The sequence below is a fragment of the Plutella xylostella genome, chromosome 27, assembly GCF_932276165.1.
Source record: "Plutella xylostella chromosome 27, ilPluXylo3.1, whole genome shotgun sequence".
Lineage (NCBI taxonomy): Eukaryota > Metazoa > Arthropoda > Insecta > Lepidoptera > Plutellidae > Plutella > Plutella xylostella.
The window spans coordinates 6,030,969-6,050,684 of NC_064007.1; the positions used below are offsets into that span (position 1 = coordinate 6,030,969).

Below are 19,716 nucleotides of genomic sequence, written 5' to 3' on the forward strand. Positions count from 1 at the left end.
GAGTCTTCTTCTTCTTCTCCATTAATTTAAGACCCTTACTCTTGTCGGTGGTAATTTATTTATTTATTTATTTATTATATTGACGACCGAATGGCGTAGTGGTTAGTGACCCTGACTACTGAGCCGATGGTCCCGGGTTCGATTCCCGGCTGGGGCAGATATTTGTTTAAACACAGATATTTGTTCTCAGGTCTTGGATGTGCCCGTAAAATGGCAATAGGCCCGCCCCCTATTACATTGGGACTAACATACACTCTGGCGAAAAGTGGGTGCAGCAATGCACCTCTGCCTACCCCGCAAGGGAGTACATTAGTACAAGGCGTGAGTGCGTGTGTGTGTGTTATTTATTATAAAAATACAATAATGCTTAACAGCTATGGCCAACACGCAATTATTGTTAGGTAGCTCAAAAAAAATATACAAAATAGAATTTAACATTCATAATAGAATTTAACATTACTTAACTTAATTAAAATTACACATTTAACATTTACAACATATAGAATCGTAATTGCCGCCCGCCTGTCCCGTGCCAGTGATATTGCTCTAATCGGAGACATCAACCAGCTACCGTACATAGACAGAGAGAACCTATTCGAACTAAGGTACAGTCGCCCAACACTGGTAGCAAACATCACCCAGGAGCTGTTGTGCTCATACAGAAACCCCATGGATGTTGCATACGCCCTAAGAGAAGTATACTCAGGCATATACGCAGCCACAACGCGTATCCAATCCCTGCAGCTGAAAAGGTTTACAGACGCAGCAATTCCAAAATCCCAAACCAACACTCTATTCCTGACGCATACACAGGAAGAAAAAGAGACCCTGACCAGCCAAGGGTTTGGAGAAGGAACGGGATCACGCGTCTTAACCATACACGAAGCACAGGGATTGACGTACGAATCTGTCATTATCATAAAAACAAAAGACAAAATAAAGTTGCACGATAGCATACCTCACGCAGTAGTGGCGCTGTCGAGGCACACCTCCGCCTGCACCTACTATGCGGATGACACCGAGGACGCTATCGGCAACCTCGCTAAAACGGCAATAACAGCACCGAAGAAACGGATCCTCGAGTACAACCTAAAGATGGCAATAAAAAATCGGGACACAGAGGTCGTTGCCCAGCAATCAAGGCTTTTGGCAACGCAAAATGGAGCGGAATAGGAGTATTTTGATTTTAATTTTATATTGACGGCCAAACAGTATTGCATGTTTTTTATAGTTTTGATATGTATAGTATATAGCATGTCACACATTAACACCAGGCAAAACAACAGCGATGACAAAAGGAGTGTGTGGCCACTGACAGGCGTCTGTTAAGTTCTCTGAAGACAGCTGACACTGGCCCTACCCTTCAAATGTTTGTTTGAAACTGTGTGAAACAAAGAAAAAAAAAAGAAAAAAAAATAAAAAAATATATTATTAATAATACATAGGTATATATATATATAAAAGATAAAATATATATATTATAAGCTTCCACATTGAGTAGTGAGTAGTTAAAAGATGAAGATAAAAAACAACCAAACTCTCACAATATATTGATCTCTCAAAAAGGCACGGACATAAAGTCTGTGGAGTGATAATAAAATCTTTATAAAAAAAAAAAAAAAAAAAAAACATATAGAATTAAAATTACACAAAATCAAACAATAATAAAATACAAAAAACAATTAAAAACAAACAGAACTAAAATTTAATTAAATTGACATCATCTTAAACAATATAAGTAATATTAAAGAAACATTAATTAGTATATTTCTTAATGGACAACATTTCAAAAAACTGAAGCTGCTATAAATCGAAAACCATTTCACACCACAAAAAAAATGTTTTTGTATTTTTTGCATGTATCATTTTCGAAAAAATCATAATATAGTAAAAAAGTGCTGATTACGTCATGCATCAGGTGCGATGCATTTTGATGATCAAAGACTATAGATTTAAAAACAAAGTAACTGTCAATTTGATTTTTGATTGACGTTGACGTTTTATCGTGACGTTGTTGTTTATTTGGGTCATTTTCATAAATTCTGTTCTGACACTTTCTGACAATTTTTTTAAATTTATCATATAAAATGGGTAGTTCGTATCAAGAGATGACCTCTATATAATATGTCCCAGAGCATGCCACCACCTACACAGCTGAAAAAATGCTTCTGCTTATTTTTTTTACATGATACAATCATCAGAAATATCAATGTCATTTGAAAATGACCCATTTGTTGGTTGGCATGTAAACAAAGTTTAAATGTCATTTGTCAATGTCATTTATGTTTTTTTCGAGACTAAGTCAAAAGACAAAATTAAAAACTGAGCCCAATATGTGACGTCACTTCCGGTTTTAAAATAATTAACTTTAAAGTTAAAAATAACATGCAAAAATTCATGTATATACAAATTAAAAAAATACGGGTCCTCTAATTTTTTATAAACTTTCCGAATAGCTAATAAAAATACAGGGTAAAGAAAATGAAATGTTGTCCATTGCACAAATGTTATAAATGAGTGTATGATAAATGGTGAACTAAATGCTAAAAGCATTTTTTATAAGTCAACCTACAGGAGGTACAGGAAAACCGTCTCTACGGGTTTTCCTGCAGGTGTATTTATTTGACACACTGATAACAATAGTACAGGAATAAACTAGCTTATCCCGCGAGCTTTAAAGGGTTTTCCGTGTGTTAAATCCGGGTGTCCATTTTGTTAGTTTTTGTTTCACACTTCTCAATTATGGTACCCTGTCAAAATCTCAAAAAGCCTATTCATTCATTCAGACATTGACATCTAGGTAGTTTGACAAGGTACAAAAATGTATAGCTACTTATGCAGTTGACCGTACAGCCAAATTTTGAGAAAAGGATGTAGAAAAATATAATTAATCTCTTTTAAAGATACTACTTGTAGATGATTGAAAAATGATCTTTGCTTTCAGGTCAAACGTTGGACCCATCACTGCAAAATCTACAGAACATCCTGTCACAAATAATTCAGCGACCAGAGACTTTGCAGCCGCGCAAGGAGTCTGACTCGGACGTCCAGAGCCAACAACAGAACCAACAGCTGGGCCAACAACAAGCCATGAGCCAACAGACCACAGACTCGGGCATAGACCTGCAACAACACACGCAACAAGAGCAAGACATGCAGCAGATGCACAACATACAGGCCATGCAACAGCAACAGAACCAACAGAACTATCAACAACAGCAACAACAGTTTATGCAGCCGAATATACTCCAAGCGGCTGTAGACCCAACCATATTGGTCCAACAACAACAAGTGGCCCAAGCCCAACACCACATGGCCCAAGCGCAGCAACAGTTGAACATGCAGAAGCAAATGTTGGCCCAACATCAAATCGTATTACAACAGCAAATGTTGAACCAACATCCCTTGCAAATGGCTGGACAGACGTTATCCCCTCAGCATTTGCGAACGTTGCAACAGCAGCAGTATTTAGCTCAACAAGAGTTACAGATACAGTCACAACAAAATCTTTTAGACCAGCAGAGCTTAGCTCTGTTAGCTCAACAGCAACAGTTAAGAGGGCAACAGCAGCAGAAAGTCGAGGAGATTCTAAGAGCCCAACGACCCATGTACCAACGACAGGGCTCTGAACAGAGCCAGATATCGACGGCTGACGTCCACGACCAACAGCAACAACAACCGATGCAGCAAGAGCAGTATCAGCAACAAAACATGCAGCAAAACGTGCAGCAAATGCAACAGCAAGGCTATGTTGACAACATGTCGAATCAGCTGCAGAAACAGCAATCTGCGGTGACAGAAGATTTATACCACACTCAAACACGTGTTATGCAAGGCCAGTCGTTGCCCCACAACATACAGATGCCAACATTCGCGAGCGTACAACAGAGCGATCGGCAGATATCTAGTCATGAAGGCACGCCAGTGCAAAATTACTCCGCCAATCCGCTCCAAATGTACCAAAACCAAATGCAACCACCGCAGATTATAAACCCTTCCGTATCTAACTACCAAGGCTTAGACGCTCCTATACAGCCTCCGATAACTCACCCGAATATCGAGCAACCCATGCCGCCAACGACTCAAGAAGTGATAGCGCCAGTTCCTCAATCATTACCCGAAGAATTGGCTCCACAAGAAGTACCTCAACAGTTGAATCTCCAGCCAACAGCTACGGAGAATGGGGATCAGTTGTTAAGTAATGGGACTCCCAAAGAGCAGTTTCTGACTCCGATGACGGAGTTCCCTACTGGGTCGACCCATGCGGAGGCAATCAAGCCGCCAGAGTTGAGTTCTGTGGAGGAGAAATCGGTTGAGGCGCCTGTGGAAGGTGAGTGATGGTGTTTGTTGTTGATTGTAATTTAAATTTTGTGACTAAATTTATTTCGTCACATAGCGCACCTGTCAGTATTTTATACTTTTGGCATACACTTGTGCGTAAAATTCTTATTGTCACATAGCACATCTGTGAGTGTATTTACTTTTGAAAATAAAATTGCGCGTCAAATTCTGTAAGTCAAAAAGCGCACCAGTTAAATTGCTATTGGAATGCATTGAACCAAATTCATACTGTCACATAGCGCACAATTCAGTATTATTTACTATTACCATTCAATTGTTCGCCAAATTCATATAATCATACAGCGCACTTGAGTCCCTACTTTTGCTGTTTTCAACTGTTCTACTAAAATTATTTATTTTCCAAAAAAAAATTCACTTGCGCCTCCTCCTGTCTGCATATTGTTACCCTTGTAACACCGTGAAAGATATTAAAGAAATTGTTGTTGATGAAAATTTTATAATTCTGTGTTGATGCCTATTAATTATTAAGGCTGTCACTAAAGCTGGAAGAAAATCAGAATCTGTCAAATCTAGTGAGGGGGGGTTGAGGTATGCGGGGCGTTCTACGGACAATGACATGAAATTTTAACATAGTACTCGAAAACATAAAAGTGAAGACATGCCACTTTGTTAAAAATATACTAAGTAAGTAATATTGTTTTGTGATACGAAAATATTTATTTTTATTTGAAAGTATTTTTAATATTTAATAATTAATTATATATAAAGTCGTACCCGTGCCGATATTTATACAGGTTGTTGCAAAAAGGGTTTAATACTATGCCGAAACCTACGTTTGCAGCATGTTATTGATGTTATTTCTAAGCCAGGAAATGAAATCAGAATGTAAAAAAATCGAGAAAATATTATCAGAGTTTAATTGTTCAGGGTGTTGTATTAAACTCTGCCCCCGTGTAATAAAAAAAGTATAGTTAGCCGAAAGGGCGTTACTCAGGCGTCACTCTGAAAAACTTTTATCCTACGTAATTTTTTATATTCATGAAAAAAACGCTTCTTCATATAATTTTTTTTTTGGTCACGTGAGCTTTTAGTTAGACGACCTGTTTTTTTTTGGTGTTTCAAAAGCAGAACAGTAGTTTGCAGAACTCTGCATATACAGGGTGTCACAAAAGGTTACGTAGCTGGCAAAGGGATATGAGGAGGTCACCAGAAAAATAATAACATGTAAGTACCCCCGCAAGGGGGTACATTAGTACAAGGCGAGAGTGTGTATTTTATTTGGGATATGATAGAAATAATATTTTTGTTTCTTAAAAACCAAAAAATTTACACCTTGCTGCGCTCTTTTGCTCACTGTAAGTACACCTACAAATATTGCTGTATTAAAAAAAACGGTTTTGTTATAACGATTATTAAAAAAAAGTTATTTTCATGTCAAGGAGTCATTTACCTAATTACGATTTCACTCAACAGCAGGTGAACTGAAAAAAATAAGTTCTAGTTCTATCATCACTTTAGATCGCAAACATTGTAACTCCACTTTTCTCGGCGAAAAGTACTCTTTGGTGTCAATAGAAACGTTTTTTGAATTCACATGTTTTCCTCTTTATTCGAAAAAAAAAACTGTATTCCGCATTTTACCATTTGTTTTCCTCTAAACCCCAAACCGTGATTTTTAAACAAGAAAACTTAGTAATTATACCCTTTATTGTCATATACAACGTGCGATGTAGGCGAACGTGAACGAAAATTATGCAATAAGCCTTTGTTTTTATTACTACTTTAGTAAATTACAATAACATACTCAACAATGTTAATTTTTCTTTTGCAATGTTATGTTGTTAAATTAAGATCTAATATTTTATTAATATGAAGTTACTTTCAACTTTTTTTTGCATCTATGCGTCGAATCACAGCATGACGGCTGCTGCAGCTTCCTGCTGTCCTGTCCTCCAACCAATCCCACCAGTACTGCAGGTTGCGTCGAATACGAGCCATTCTCTTCGACTTGACTAGACAGGTGCTCCCGGAAGGATCATAGATCGCACGGAACCCGTACCGTATAGAGGCAACGGACTCCTTTGCAACAGCCCCCCAGATTCGGAAGTAGCCCATGCACTGCATGGCGAGCACAGCTGCAGCAATTTTTTCGTAATGAATCATTGGGATGTCATCCCCGAAGGAGGCTCTTAGCCTACCTCACGACCTGTGTGACATTAGAAAAATGCACTGTGCTAACGCCGTTTGCGAGCTTGATTTGCAGGACCGCGTTGTATGCCAAGTTCCACAGCAGAGGGGTCCAAGACCTACCGCTGTGGAACTCCGCAACTGAACTTCTTCAGTGAAAACAAACCCTCTCTTTTCGCATCCTTAATGTACTTGTTAGACACGTATGACCTCTGTCAATTTTCTGCAGATAAGAAGACAAGTGATGGTATACAAGAGCCGCCCTAAAGGTTCGCCCTCTAGGGGATAGAGTTGAACGCGGTTACTATTTTTAAGCAAACAGCCAGCGCAACAACTCGCCCGTGGTTCTTATCCTGCTCCGACAGTGAACGAACGCAAAGTATTGTACCCACTATTCGAATCCGCATTTCGGATGCCAAACTGACTGTCCGAAAGGTCGAAACCGTACCACCACAGAGGTATGACTCGTTCGAAGAGCTTATCAGGCTCTTACAGCAATCAGATGTGTCGGTACACTGAAAGATAATCTACAGGCCTGCTTTATTTATTTAGGAGCACTAATGGCCTCCTTTCAGTCATTGAGTCACTGGCACTCAGGCTGCGGTTGAACAGGAAGATAGACTGTCTAAACAAATCATTTTTAGGCTAGTTAAAAAAAACTTTAGGTGGGTAGTATGCCAACTAGAACTACAAATAAAACAGTATTTTTGTCTCCTCTAAAATTTGGTCACGAGGAGTTACGATGATTACGATCTAAGGTGACGCTGACGATATTTTATACAAGGTATTGAAAAAAGGGTATAAAGCTTAGCCAAAAGTGGATTTAGGTGCCATTCTGATCCACTTTTCTTCTACAATTTTGAAAATTCACGTAACAAAACCTTTTACATAGAAACTTATTCGATCACGTGACTTTTTACTATAGAGACCGAATTTATTTTTCGAGAATTTCCAAAACTTGGAGAACAAAAGTTGTTCAGAATAACCCCTGAGTCAAACCCTTTCGGCACAGTATACCCTTTTTGCAACATCCTGTATAGGTAATATCAGGTTTATAAAAGACCTGGGCCTGTAGAGTGAGACTCGGCATGGGGAGTCATAATTTATAGATCTTTTAGGTTGCAGTGGCGAATGGGCACTGGTAGCCCTGCCCTTTTCTATAACTATAACTATAGGTAATTTTATGGCAATTTAAAAATGGTATAACATTTATCTATTTGAAAAAATCATTAAAAATATACATTACCTATCACCCAAATTAAAAAAAAATTCAGCCCTTACTTTAAACTTATAACACCCCTCTATTTCCTTCAGGGGTTAAAAAACCTGTGTATTTAATATTTTCTTATGAGTTTTTTTTTAAAAACTAGGCTCTTACATAGTTGTACATAATATTATGCGGTATTTTATTCCACTTGTAACGCATAAAATTCATAGCTACAGTAAACATTTCATTTTTTTCATGGCGAGATACAGTCGCACTTAACCGCTTTTTTGCAAAGCTTGTTAAATAGATTTAAAAAATTATGTAAATTTTAGATCTTCAATTTTTAAAAATACTTTCTTATTTTTAACAACCTGTAGTGTACAGACTACCACATCTTAAAATATATATATTTTTAATTAACTACGGTTTTTGGTTTCAAATAAAACAAATTATGAACTTACTTTTCAACACCCTGTATATTGTGTAGCTTACCTACCATACACAACCGTTAAAATAAAATAAATTACCCCTCAGAATATAAACAGGCTCGCGCTTTGGCATACTGCATTGACCGTATAGTTCTTATTCGGAGAATCTAATAAGTGTCATTATGTGCAATGTTTACCTTTATCTATGCATCTGTAACTCTATAGTAAAAAATGTAAACAAATCGAAAAGGCGAAATGTTTTCTAAGAATTTTCGGCTTTTCTGCATCTAAAATGATTAGAAAATTAACTTTCCATAGCAAATGCATATGTATTATAATACTTGTAGTCATAATTTGTTGATTTAATCAGTTTTTGTGAAATATTTGATAAAAAATAAAATGGCGTGGGTATCGCTCCTAACAGGCCGCCACCAGGGCGACGACTGAAGAAATCTGAAATCTGTCACGGTGTCATCATTTTCAAACCGGAATTTATTAGTTTTTTGCAAAAAAAGTTGACTTCTGGTCCATTAAATCCAACTCTTTAAGGTAACTTTGTTAAGAATTTAATTACCTACACATACATATAAGATTCCATGAAAATGGGCCCTCTGATTTCGAGGGTTTTTTCATAATAAGTCAAAAAATGGCAAAAGACATGGTGTGTTTGCAATTTTTTTTAACATACTTATTATAATCCTGCACCAATTTATAAGCAACTAACATGTTCAGTATACCCTCTGCTACAAAATATATTTTTATCAATGTGATAGAAGCCACCGTTTTTCCAATCTAATCAAGTATATCAAGCCGACTTTAGCATTTTAGCTTTAGGGATCCCCTTAATCTAAACTTGTGATTGAAATTCTATGGTACTTATAATCAATGTATTGACGATTAATGTAAATTTATGAATAAATGAATATGAATAATATGAATATGAAACATCCTGTACCACTTTACAGGCACAGCAACCCCGTCCCCAATAGCCACAGAAAAGAAATCCCGCGGCTCAAAGAAACGCTCGCGCTCAAAGGACGCGTGGCCGAAACTGAGCGTGCTGAGTGTGAGCTCGGTGGGCTCCACCGTGGAGTGCCAGCTGGAGTCCAAGTGCAAGACCGTCACGTTCAAGTTCGACAGGGGCGACGTCAACCCGGAGGAGATCACCGCTAATTTGGTGAGTGAATTAGACAAGAGCGGCACAGCACCGGAAGAATTGGCGAACAAATGAGGAGGCTTATACCCAACAGTGGGCGATAGAAGGCTGATGATGATTTGAAGTCGTTGGTTTTTAATGTAGTTTTAAGCAGCCTGCTGTTGCTACACAGGTTCGTTATTGATGTAAATAAACGTACGTGATACACTATGTCGCGATTCGCCATAAATACGGCGCCGTGATTGGTGGAATGCGCATTAAAAGACGTCGATAAAGAACTCGTGTAGCGGATATGTGTTTATTTGTGGTTAAGTTTGAAAGCTCACTTGATCGAGAGAGGTTTTTTTAATGGACATAAATTCTTGTGTAAAGCTTTCGGACACTTACCTCATGCTCGTTCACATGTAAAGTTATCTTCCTTGAGTAAATTTGTATTAACTAGATATAAGTAAAATTGTATAAGTTATAAGAAAAAGTTGAAAAGATGCTCGAGGAGTTTCTTTCGCCATTTCTTTCCTCCTTAATGACGGGGCCTTTGTGAAATGGTGGTAGATTATGACTTTTAACAAGTAATTCTAAGATTCTACGTCAAAAATAAACGATTTCATTTTATTCATTCATTTCCCAAATCTTCATATACCAGCTCAAACATGTAATGCATCAGTTTTGCTCAGCATATCGACGACTACATTTATGTTGTATAATAATTCGACAAATATTCACAGGTATCCGAGAAGCTCCTCCCTGAATGGCAAAGTGCAGCGTTCACAGAACTTATCCGTTCGCTGGTGCAACAACTAGCCGCCGACCCGCAACGCCTCACGCTCAACATGGACAAGGTACTGTCATTACCAGTGCCTTATACAGGGTGTTGCAAAACGGTTATAGTAAGCCGAAAAGCCAGGAGGTCATTTTCTGAAAAACCTTTGTGCTAAGACTTTTGAAAAGTCGCTTTTTTGGCTGGTTTACTATACCTCTTTTGCATTACAATTTATATAGAAATTATGTGGACGTCATCAAGTATTTCACATTTTATAGTCTTGAGAAGTTGTACACGAGATATGTGCAAAGATCTTCGTTTTACCTGTTCTGCCTTGCGCAGAATATCCTGAGAGCATTCGATCTGCATAGGATTTTCCCAAGGTGCACTAGAATATTCTAGCCTTTTTCATCCAACAACTACTGGCCACATTCTACACAGGTTGAAGAACCTAGAGCTAGACCATTATGGGCCTTACCACAAAAACTTACAGTATTTAACAGGTGTTTAGCGCTGTCAAACGCCTACAAAATCTGTCAAATTTCGTTTTAAACACTTGTTAAACAGTGTTTAAAGTTTTTTGTGGTAGCACAGTATGTCTCCAAATATACCGTCTAATCAAGTCCTATCACCCACAGACGGACTACGACTCCGAGACAACCGAGCGCGAAGAGAACCTCACGGATTCGAACCAGGACAATTCGGAGTGCACCACCCCGACGGCGAGTCACGAGCACATCGCCGTGGCGGAGCTGGCCTACGACCAGCCCGAGCCGGGCGTCGAACCCGAGCCCGCGGCGCCAAGGGTCTCGCATATAGAGACGTTGGCGCGGAAGATTAGTACCGCTTCGTCTATAGGTTAGTGATTGGATATAAATTAGTAAAAAGATTATGATTTCGCACATGAAAATCCGAACCGTAATATCTTGCAAAATCGCATTTTTTTTTAATTACATTTTTGCATTCTACAGATCATTCTCTACAATCTGGTAAAACAGTCATATCTGTAGCTCATTTCTGGGCCGAGATAAATTTATATAACAAAGGTTTTGATAAAAGGTAAATTAAAATGATGCGATATGGGGCCTTTACAAAAGGGACGCATTTACAAACAGAATGAGATAGAATGAAGCCGTCTTAGTTTTTGTTTCTTTATTCGAGTGGCTCATAACTTTCTATGCAAAGGCTCGAAATTACTACTTTCTTTCACACATACGCACAGTATAAGAAAATAGGAAGGTACGTTGTAATGAAATAGCCGCTATAGTATATATTTATTTATTTTTTTATTTAACTCTTTATTGTGCAAATATTACAAATAAAAGTACAAAGGGTGGACTTAATGCTAAAAGCATTTTCTCAAGGTATATACTACACATATAAAAAAACAGGGTGTCACACGCTCTATAGTACCTACATATATGCTGCTCATATTAAAAAGGGGGCGTGCACGCTTTTCCTTTAGCTTTCGGCTCTATTTAATTAACTTTGTAATAACTTTCAGGTTCAAATCAATCGGACGGCGGGTCGTCGGCCCCCGATCGCGCCGGCAGCACCGAGTCATCGTCCACGAACGGAGACAAAAAGTCGCAAAAACCCACCAGGAAAATATCAAGGTTTCTAGTCAGCCCCGTAGTAGATAGGACCGAGCAAGTGCCCGAGGAACAAGCTGTGATAACCGACGCGCCCGCCGTCGCTAGAGATAAGCCGTTATACTCCGACGTAGCCAAAGAACACCCGAAACTCAACGGGTTCCCAGAAAACGAGCAAACCACACCGTCCGTGCAACCGGCGCCGCCAGAGCCGAGCTTTGTGCCCACGCACCAGTACCCGCAGATAAGCAATGTGCCGCTAAACGTCATAGACCACAAGCAAGAGATGCCCCAAACCGTAGTGATGCAAAGCCAGCCGAATACCGCTATCACCACCAACGTGCAGTCCATCCCGCAATCGATACCGCAATCCTACCAGCAAATCAACCCGAGCTTGCTACAGCCAAACCTAACGACCCCTCTGCAAATAGCAACCGACACCCCATTGCTAGGGTTGAGCCAAGTGGCGACCCCGATCTCTATGGGTGGGGACTTCGGGTTGGGGCAATTAAACCCGGGGTTGGACCCGATGGGGGGGAATAGGCTGTCGTTCTCGGCGCCGCAGACTCTGGCCCCGGCCGCGGGCGCCACTGATGCCTTCTCGAATGCCGAGAATATACAGAGGATGCTGCTGAAGCAGAATATTATGAAGTGAGTATAAAGTTGTTTTGATTTTTTTAAATCGGTTTTTATGGGAACCAGTTTTGTTGATAATTTTACTATGGGAATTTATATGTTTTTTTTTTTACAAAATATCATCAATTTACTTATTGTTTTTGTCAGCTAGCTAACGTTATTTCACAGTGTATAACCTCTAAATTCCGATACAGCTTCGTCTTGACCGAAATTCACAGCTATCCACTGTGTAGAAAATATTGAGTTTTTTTTTGTAAATTTTGGATTTCTATTGACTTGTTTACAAATTGGATGACTAGATATAGGGCTTGTACACAAAACTGCGTTGCGACGTCGTATCGCGAAAACCTGCGACAGTAATCAAGCATTTGCCCTGAAAAACTGTCAACACCGTCGCAGATTTTTGCCTTTACAAGCCTTGACGCCCCAAATCATAAACCCCTACCCCCCTTTCAGTCAGCAGCAGACCCTCTCAGGGCCAAACCTGCTCGGGCTGCTGAACCAGCAGCAGTTCCAGCCGCCAGCGGACCTCGGCCTACACGGCATGCACGCCATGAGTGCACAGCCCGGTGAGTTGTGTGTTTGTGTGTGTGGGAGAGTTGGCTGAGTGTGAATGTGTGGAGTTGTTCGATGACATAAAAAAGAAGAAAAAAAGTAGTGATTGATTCACTTCATTAAATAAATTATTTATCTTTTTATACATCAAAGCAGATATCTTAGTTTTTTTTTAAGACATGGGAGGCTTTTCACTACTATCCTCCGAAGATTTGGTATTTATAGTCAGGCAATTCCGACTTCTGAGTGATGAGAGTTATGAGATAAAGGTGTAAATTGGTGGCGGAACACAAGAGGTTGTTTGAGGGGAGAGAGATTCCCCCTACAGTACAGATGGATGTTGAGTGAAAGACGCATGTTATACGTATGGTCTGGAAGATGACGAACTTATGCAGTGTTTATTTCTATGGGCATATTGGTAGCCGCCAAATGAATCCGTACGTTACGACACGAGGTCTAAGGCAGCCTCATGTCCTGCCAATAATGCTGTTAGGTTATGAATACAAAGAATGACCAATAGAGGTGTACTTATTTTTGACTGATGTTTCAAGTGTGTTTTGTTTTCTAATGAATGGATGAAATGTTATACATTATAATGATAGGGAAAGTTTGTATTTTGTGATATTTGTGTTGTGATGTTGTCCTACTAAACGTAGTTTCTACTTTTCTAGATTAGGATTCATATGATAGTTTGCAGTAAATGCTCATTGTTTTTTAATGACATTATAGTGTGATCACATAATAAAATATGATAACCTAATAGAATATAGAAATAAACTTCACTAAAAAGTAGAATGAATACAGTGTTTTTCTAATACTTGTATGTGCTTATGTTTGTGACAGAGTGTTCATAGTTAACTCGCATTACATTGTTTAATTTATTTCTTTTATCTAATGTGTTTTCTGACTATTTCTAAAATGTTTTGTTTTTTCTTTTCTTTTTGGGAATTTCTGGGCATACATGTGGTTAAATATACCAAACTTTGTTTGAGTAGCTAGTTCTATATTTCCAAGATTAAACAGATTTTGATAGTCCACAAAACCAAGATAGATATAAATTCTATCTGGCAATAAATATTTTGATTTGAACAGATGGTTGAAACTGCAACAGAAACCAACAAAAGCATTTCGTTTAATCTGATCTACACAGACGATTCAATTCACCCGTACCACCCACTCAAAAGTCCACCTCATATCTGCCCAGAAAGCCCCCCTCCCCTGTTCCACGCGACTCATGCTTACCGTAACTAACGCAGCAGCCGGCATGTTCCGCGCGGCGCCCGCCAAGTATCCCTACCAGCCCATGCTGGCCACCGCCAACGACTATCTGGGTAAGTGAGATTAGCACGATGATTCAGTAATAATTCCGCCGTAGCCGAAAGTAAAGGCAAATGGTTTTGTTCGACACTAACGCCGCGGTAGACGATGGAACTATATGGCATACTGTTATGGATGGATGGATGGATGAAACGATGTAGTAATTTTTTGTAACAAACGATTACTGAGTATGACTTAATATTGACTGCAAATTTTTGATATTGACGTTGTTGTAAACAATTTCGATACTCGTTTGTTCAAAAAAAGACTATTAATAACTTTCACCATTGCCGACGCCATATTTTTCTCGTCTTCGCTTTCGTCTGGGGTGGAAATTTTACTGAATTACATAGCAGTAGCTAGTGCGAGTTTTTACAGCGTTCGAGTAGTAAAAAGTGAAAACAATGATCTGGCGACATCGTCCATAATGTTGCCATTTGTACCCTAGTGAGTACTCTCATTTGTATAAGTACTTTTTACTACTGTATGGTCGAGTAAAACTCGTACTTGCTAAGCTATTACTATCAGTATTGGTTATTGAAAATGGCTGCTTGTGATTTGTTTATGAACCTGTTTAATATTATCGTCTAGTTACATTGTAATGACCCGGTAAATTTTTCATACAGTAACATTACTCCATTAGAGGTTCCCATCTGGAATCTTAGCCACATTTACATTGCGAAACGGACATCCTAGATAATACATTTGTAAATCTGTGCAGTTGTGATCTTTGTACCGTCCACACTAAAGTAGAAAGTAGGCTAAAACCTAACGTCACCATATCCTTTCTTTTCCAGTTCAACAGCAGGCACTGCAGTCGTCGGTCAACCAACTTACCAATCAACAGATTGGCCAAACATTGGGCATTGGCTTAGGCTTGGCCAACCCGCTGCAGCAAGGCTTAGGCGTCAACGCAAACTTAGGCTTACAACAACAGAACATCAACTTAGCAACGCAAAACTTAGCTTTAAATCAAAACTTAGCGTTGGGGCAAAATCTGGGGCCGAATTTAGGTTTAGGAGGGCAGAATCTCATTGGGGGGCAGAGTTTGGGTCTGGGGGGTCAGAGCTTGGGTCTGATGGGTCAGAATTTGGGTCAGCAGTTGTTGGCGAATAGGGCTTTGGCTCAGAATGTGATGCAGCATGCTTTGGCTCGGCGAGCGGTCGCGCAGACACAAGAATTGGAGATGGGAGGTAAGTTGTATTGTAAATATTGTCTGTGCTCTCTTGTTTCCGTTATGTGTTGTTGTTTTGTTTTTTAATTTTGTTAGAACGTGCTAATTGCACATATTCTGTGTAGTAGCGCCTTCCTTATTCGTATTAAATACTATCACCATATTTTTAGAAAGGTTTATAAGAGGCTGAGTGACATTTTGATTTTTGAACTGACACAAAGAGTCGGAACTTGTGTTTTTCTTGTTTATCTATCAAGCTCTTGTTCAATTTATCAACCTATTTATTGTAAGTTCTGTGAATACGGGGAAGTACTCTTACAAATTTATTTGTTAGGTAGGTACATCATATAAATGAATGCTGACCACTATAGTACGGCCGTTGAGAGAATGCATTTTTGACTTTCGAAACACCGTAGATATTTGATGACTGCAAAGGAAATTCAATGTTACTTACCAGAAATAAGCGAACGTCAAAAAAGCTTTCTCTCAACAGCCGAAGTATACTCCCACACTCACATATCTCTCTACAGGGTGTTGCAAAAAGGGTACACTAAGCTGAAAGCGTGGGACGCCCTCCTGCCCGCTGGACTGACGACCTTAGGCGGGTGGCGGGTAGTGGTTGGATGAGGAAGGCCGAGGACCGAGTGTTGTGGCGCTCCTTGGGAGAGGCCTATGTCCAGCAGTGGATGATTATTGGCTGATGATAATGATGATTATGATAAGCTGAAAGGGGGTGACTCATCACTCGACTCACCCTGAATATATGTTTGCAGGCATGACGCAAGGCAACTCCGTGGGCTCCTCGCAGCCAAGCACTCCGAACAAGGCGCAGAATTACAACGAATACATGCTGACGCTGCAGCACAAGCTCGCCTCCATCTCTAATAGCGTGAGTATCCTAACTAATATTATAAATGCGAAAATAACTGTGTCTGTCTGTCTGTCTGTCAGTCTGTTACTCTTTCACGCCAAAACTACTGAACGGATTTGAATGAAATTTGGTATACATACGGTCTAGACCCTGGGAAAGAACATAGGCTACTTTTTATCCCGGAATTCCCACGGGAAAACTTTTTAAGGCGAAGCGAAGCTCGCGGGATCAGCTAGTTATTAAATACTTTATTGCACAATAATAAATATGTACATAGCAGAACTTAATGCTAACAGCATTCTCTTCCAGCTAACCTTGGGTGTTGTGGAGAAAGTTATAGGTAGTGCGATAGACTGAGTATATTGTTGTATAGACTATCTAGATGTTCCCGCGAGCTTCGCCGTAAAAGGTTTCCCGTGGGAATTCCGCGATAAAAAGTAGCCTTTGTGCTAATCCAGAGTGTCAGCTAACTCCATACCAAATATCGTTATAATTTTTTCAGCCATTTTGACGTGACGAAGTAACAAACAGACAAAAACACACGCAAACGAATAACCTTTATAATATTAGTAAAATGATATTGAAAATATGCACACCATGTAACATGTAACATGTCCAATGCGCAAAAACACATATTTGATCGCTATGAAGGGATAGAATGAAGGTGTCAAAACCGCGCAAAGACAGCCTCTATTAGTCTATTGCTGAAAGGACGCAGATGGAAGCCATTTTGTTCTAACATATTATGATATGAACGTTGGCAGGTTTCGTTGCTGTAATGTTAAATTAAGTTATTCAGATTCCTGCGCACTATTAGTGCTTCTTTAACCCTATGTGGACGTGTTGTTATTTCCAGGGCCCGCTATCCCCTCAATCGCCGTCCGAAGTGTCGTACAGTCCAGCGCTGTCGCCCACACATCGCGCCAACCACGCTCTACCGCAGGAGAAGGTAATCATTATCAATAACTAGCTATAATTGTTGTAGGATATTATATTTAAGTATAGTACATATTTAGTTTTCTTTGCTAAAATTTTCTTAACTAAGTTCTTTTTTTGCACTCCCATACAATTTACTCCCTGTACCTCCTGCAGGTTGACTAGTAGAAAATGCTTTTAGCATTAAGTCCACCTGATTGGACATAATTACTTTTTATATTGTGCAATGAAGAATAAATAAATAAATATAACCGCGGAGCCTTCGCTACACCTTTAAATAAGAACGGCGATATGGCTCGCGACCTATCACGTGAGTACAAATGTACAGCGAAAAGCGGGTGACTCGCTGGTGAGTCACCTCTGACTACCCCTCCAGGGATTACAGTCGTGAGCGTATGTGTGTATTTTATGTTCGTGTCAAATTTCAATCAAAATAGCTCCAGCTGATTTCCCGTGAAAGAGTTATCCATCGATACCTACAACTTTCCTTTTTTATTAAAAAATTCGGCTTCAAAAAATGAAGTCCTCAGTTTGACCAGTATTTTGTATGAGCACGATTTTCTGTCGTTTGGCTAAACCGATTTCGTTGCGGCTTCCAGTGGTAATCATATTTGTAGCATTATTATGGTTCTTCATCGGCCTTCGTCGAGAACAGACGTACATGGCAAATAAATAAATTAAATAATCGCTTGCAAAGTCGTGAACTAGATTTGTTAAATGTGTTGAAAAATAATGTCTCTTGACATAAGAGCAATATAGACAATGAAATGAGTGCGTCGACGCCTCACAGCCCGCCGGCTGCGCCTGCAGCCGCGCCCCCCGCGCCCTCCGCTCCGCAGCCAGTGACAAGCCCACGCAGAGAATGTGCCCAGATACTGTCCACTCCAGAGATCCAGGACTACATGAACAGGATTGACTGTTGTTTAAACGCTATCTGTGCTATTGCTACCGAGGGAAAACTAAATACCGACCAAAAAATCAGAATCCACAATTTATGCCGGAAAGTAGGAAGTGAGACCTCACATATAGCGGTTCTGTACCAGGCTTTGGGGCAGAACACTAGACAAGCCTATACCGCACTGGATGCAGTTCAAGATAACAATAACTTGTCCCAAAAACTCGAAGACCTTAAGTGCATTATAAGTGAAGCCCCAAAAACTCATCCCGGAACCTCCACTTTCGCCGATATCCTGAAAAAAGGACCATTGCCCCATATCCAGCCCAATCACTTAAGTTCCATAGCTATCTACCCTAGTGACAGAAATAAATCAAGTGAAGACACTAAATCTCTAGTCCAGACAATGGACAACATTTCAAAAAACTAAAGCTGCTATAAATCAAAAACCATTTCGAGATTTAGCTCTAAAGGCCACAAAAAAATGTTTTTGTATTTTTTGGATCTATAATTTTCGAGAAAATCATAAAATAGTAAAAAAGTGCTGATGACGTCATGCATCAGGTGCTATGCATTTTGATGATCAAAGCCTATAGATTTAAAAACAAAGTAACTGTCACTTTCATTTTTGATTGACGTTGACGTTTTATCGTGACGTTGTTGTTTATTTGGGTCATTTTCATTAATTCTGTTCTGACACTTTCTGACTATTTTTTTAATTTATTATTAAGAGATGACCTCTATATAATATGTCCCAGAGCATGCCACCGCCTACACAGCTGAAAAAATGCTTCTGCTTATTTTTTTACATGATAAGTACCTACTTTCCATCATCGGAAATATCAAGGTCATTTGAAAATGACCCATTTGTTCGTTGGCATGTAAACAAAGTTTAAATGTCACTTGTCAGTGTCATTTATGTTTTTTTCGAGACTCAGGCAATAGACAAAAATAAAAATTGAGCCTAATATGTGCCGTCACTTCCGGTTTTAAAATAATTAACTTTAAAGTTAAAAATAACATGCAAAAATGTATGTATATACAAAATAAAAAAATACGGGTCCACTAATTTTCTATAAAGTTTCCGAATAACTAATAAAAATATAGGGTAAAGAAAATGAAATGTTGTCCATTATTAGCCACAACGACATGAAGCTGCATGTCACGGGGTTACGAAAGACGAGAAATGGAGGTGTCATCATCAGCACTGACACGAAGGAGGATATCGAGAAGTTAAAACAGTCGAAGCAGTTGGAGACCTCTGGTCTTACCACCGATGAGCCCCATAAACGCAAACCCAGAGTTGCTATCATCGGAGTTCCTGTGAAGATGCAGGACTCAGACGTCTTCAACTACCTCTACCACCAAAACCTCGCCGACAAACTCCAGGATACTACACAAGAGTCCTTTATGAATAGCATTAAATTAAGCCATAAATCTGGTAAGAGGGATGCTAAGACCTGCAATTTTATCATCGAAGTTCCAGCACTGATACGCAACGCCCTCATATCCCAAGGAAGAGTATTTCTTAACTGGTCATCCTGCCCTGTGAAAGATTTCACAATTGTGACCAGGTGCTACAAGTGCCAGCAGTATGGCCACGCGGCCAAGTCGTGCCGGGAGACGGTCGCTACGTGCGGCCACTGCGGGGAGAGAGGCCACGTGCAGAGTGAATGCACTAAAAAAGCTGAGCCGCCAAA

At 39.5% G+C, this 19,716-nt stretch overlaps 1 protein-coding gene across 10 annotated transcripts in view; it reads left to right on the top strand.

Moving 5' to 3' along the window:
• LOC105380755 (serine/threonine-protein kinase WNK1) overlaps positions 1 to 19,716 on the top strand; it is a 78,146-nt gene that overhangs the window by 32,827 nt on the left and 25,603 nt on the right. For 8 of the 10 annotated variants that reach the window (XM_048631044.1, XM_048631046.1, XM_048631045.1 and 5 more), the window contains 10 exons: positions 2,945 to 4,330; positions 9,090 to 9,301; positions 10,006 to 10,119; positions 10,679 to 10,898; positions 11,545 to 12,283; positions 12,725 to 12,837; positions 14,080 to 14,154; positions 14,938 to 15,333; positions 16,088 to 16,203; positions 17,042 to 17,134. In XM_048631044.1, the coding sequence (XP_048487001.1) occupies positions 2,945 to 4,330; positions 9,090 to 9,301; positions 10,006 to 10,119; positions 10,679 to 10,898; positions 11,545 to 12,283; positions 12,725 to 12,837; positions 14,080 to 14,154; positions 14,938 to 15,333; positions 16,088 to 16,203; positions 17,042 to 17,134 (3,464 nt within the window). The remainder of the gene's footprint in view (positions 1 to 2,944; positions 4,331 to 9,089; positions 9,302 to 10,005; positions 10,120 to 10,678; positions 10,899 to 11,544; positions 12,284 to 12,724; positions 12,838 to 14,079; positions 14,155 to 14,937; positions 15,334 to 16,087; positions 16,204 to 17,041; positions 17,135 to 19,716) is intronic. The other 2 variants (XM_048631047.1, XM_048631049.1) reach the window with 2 other exon arrangements.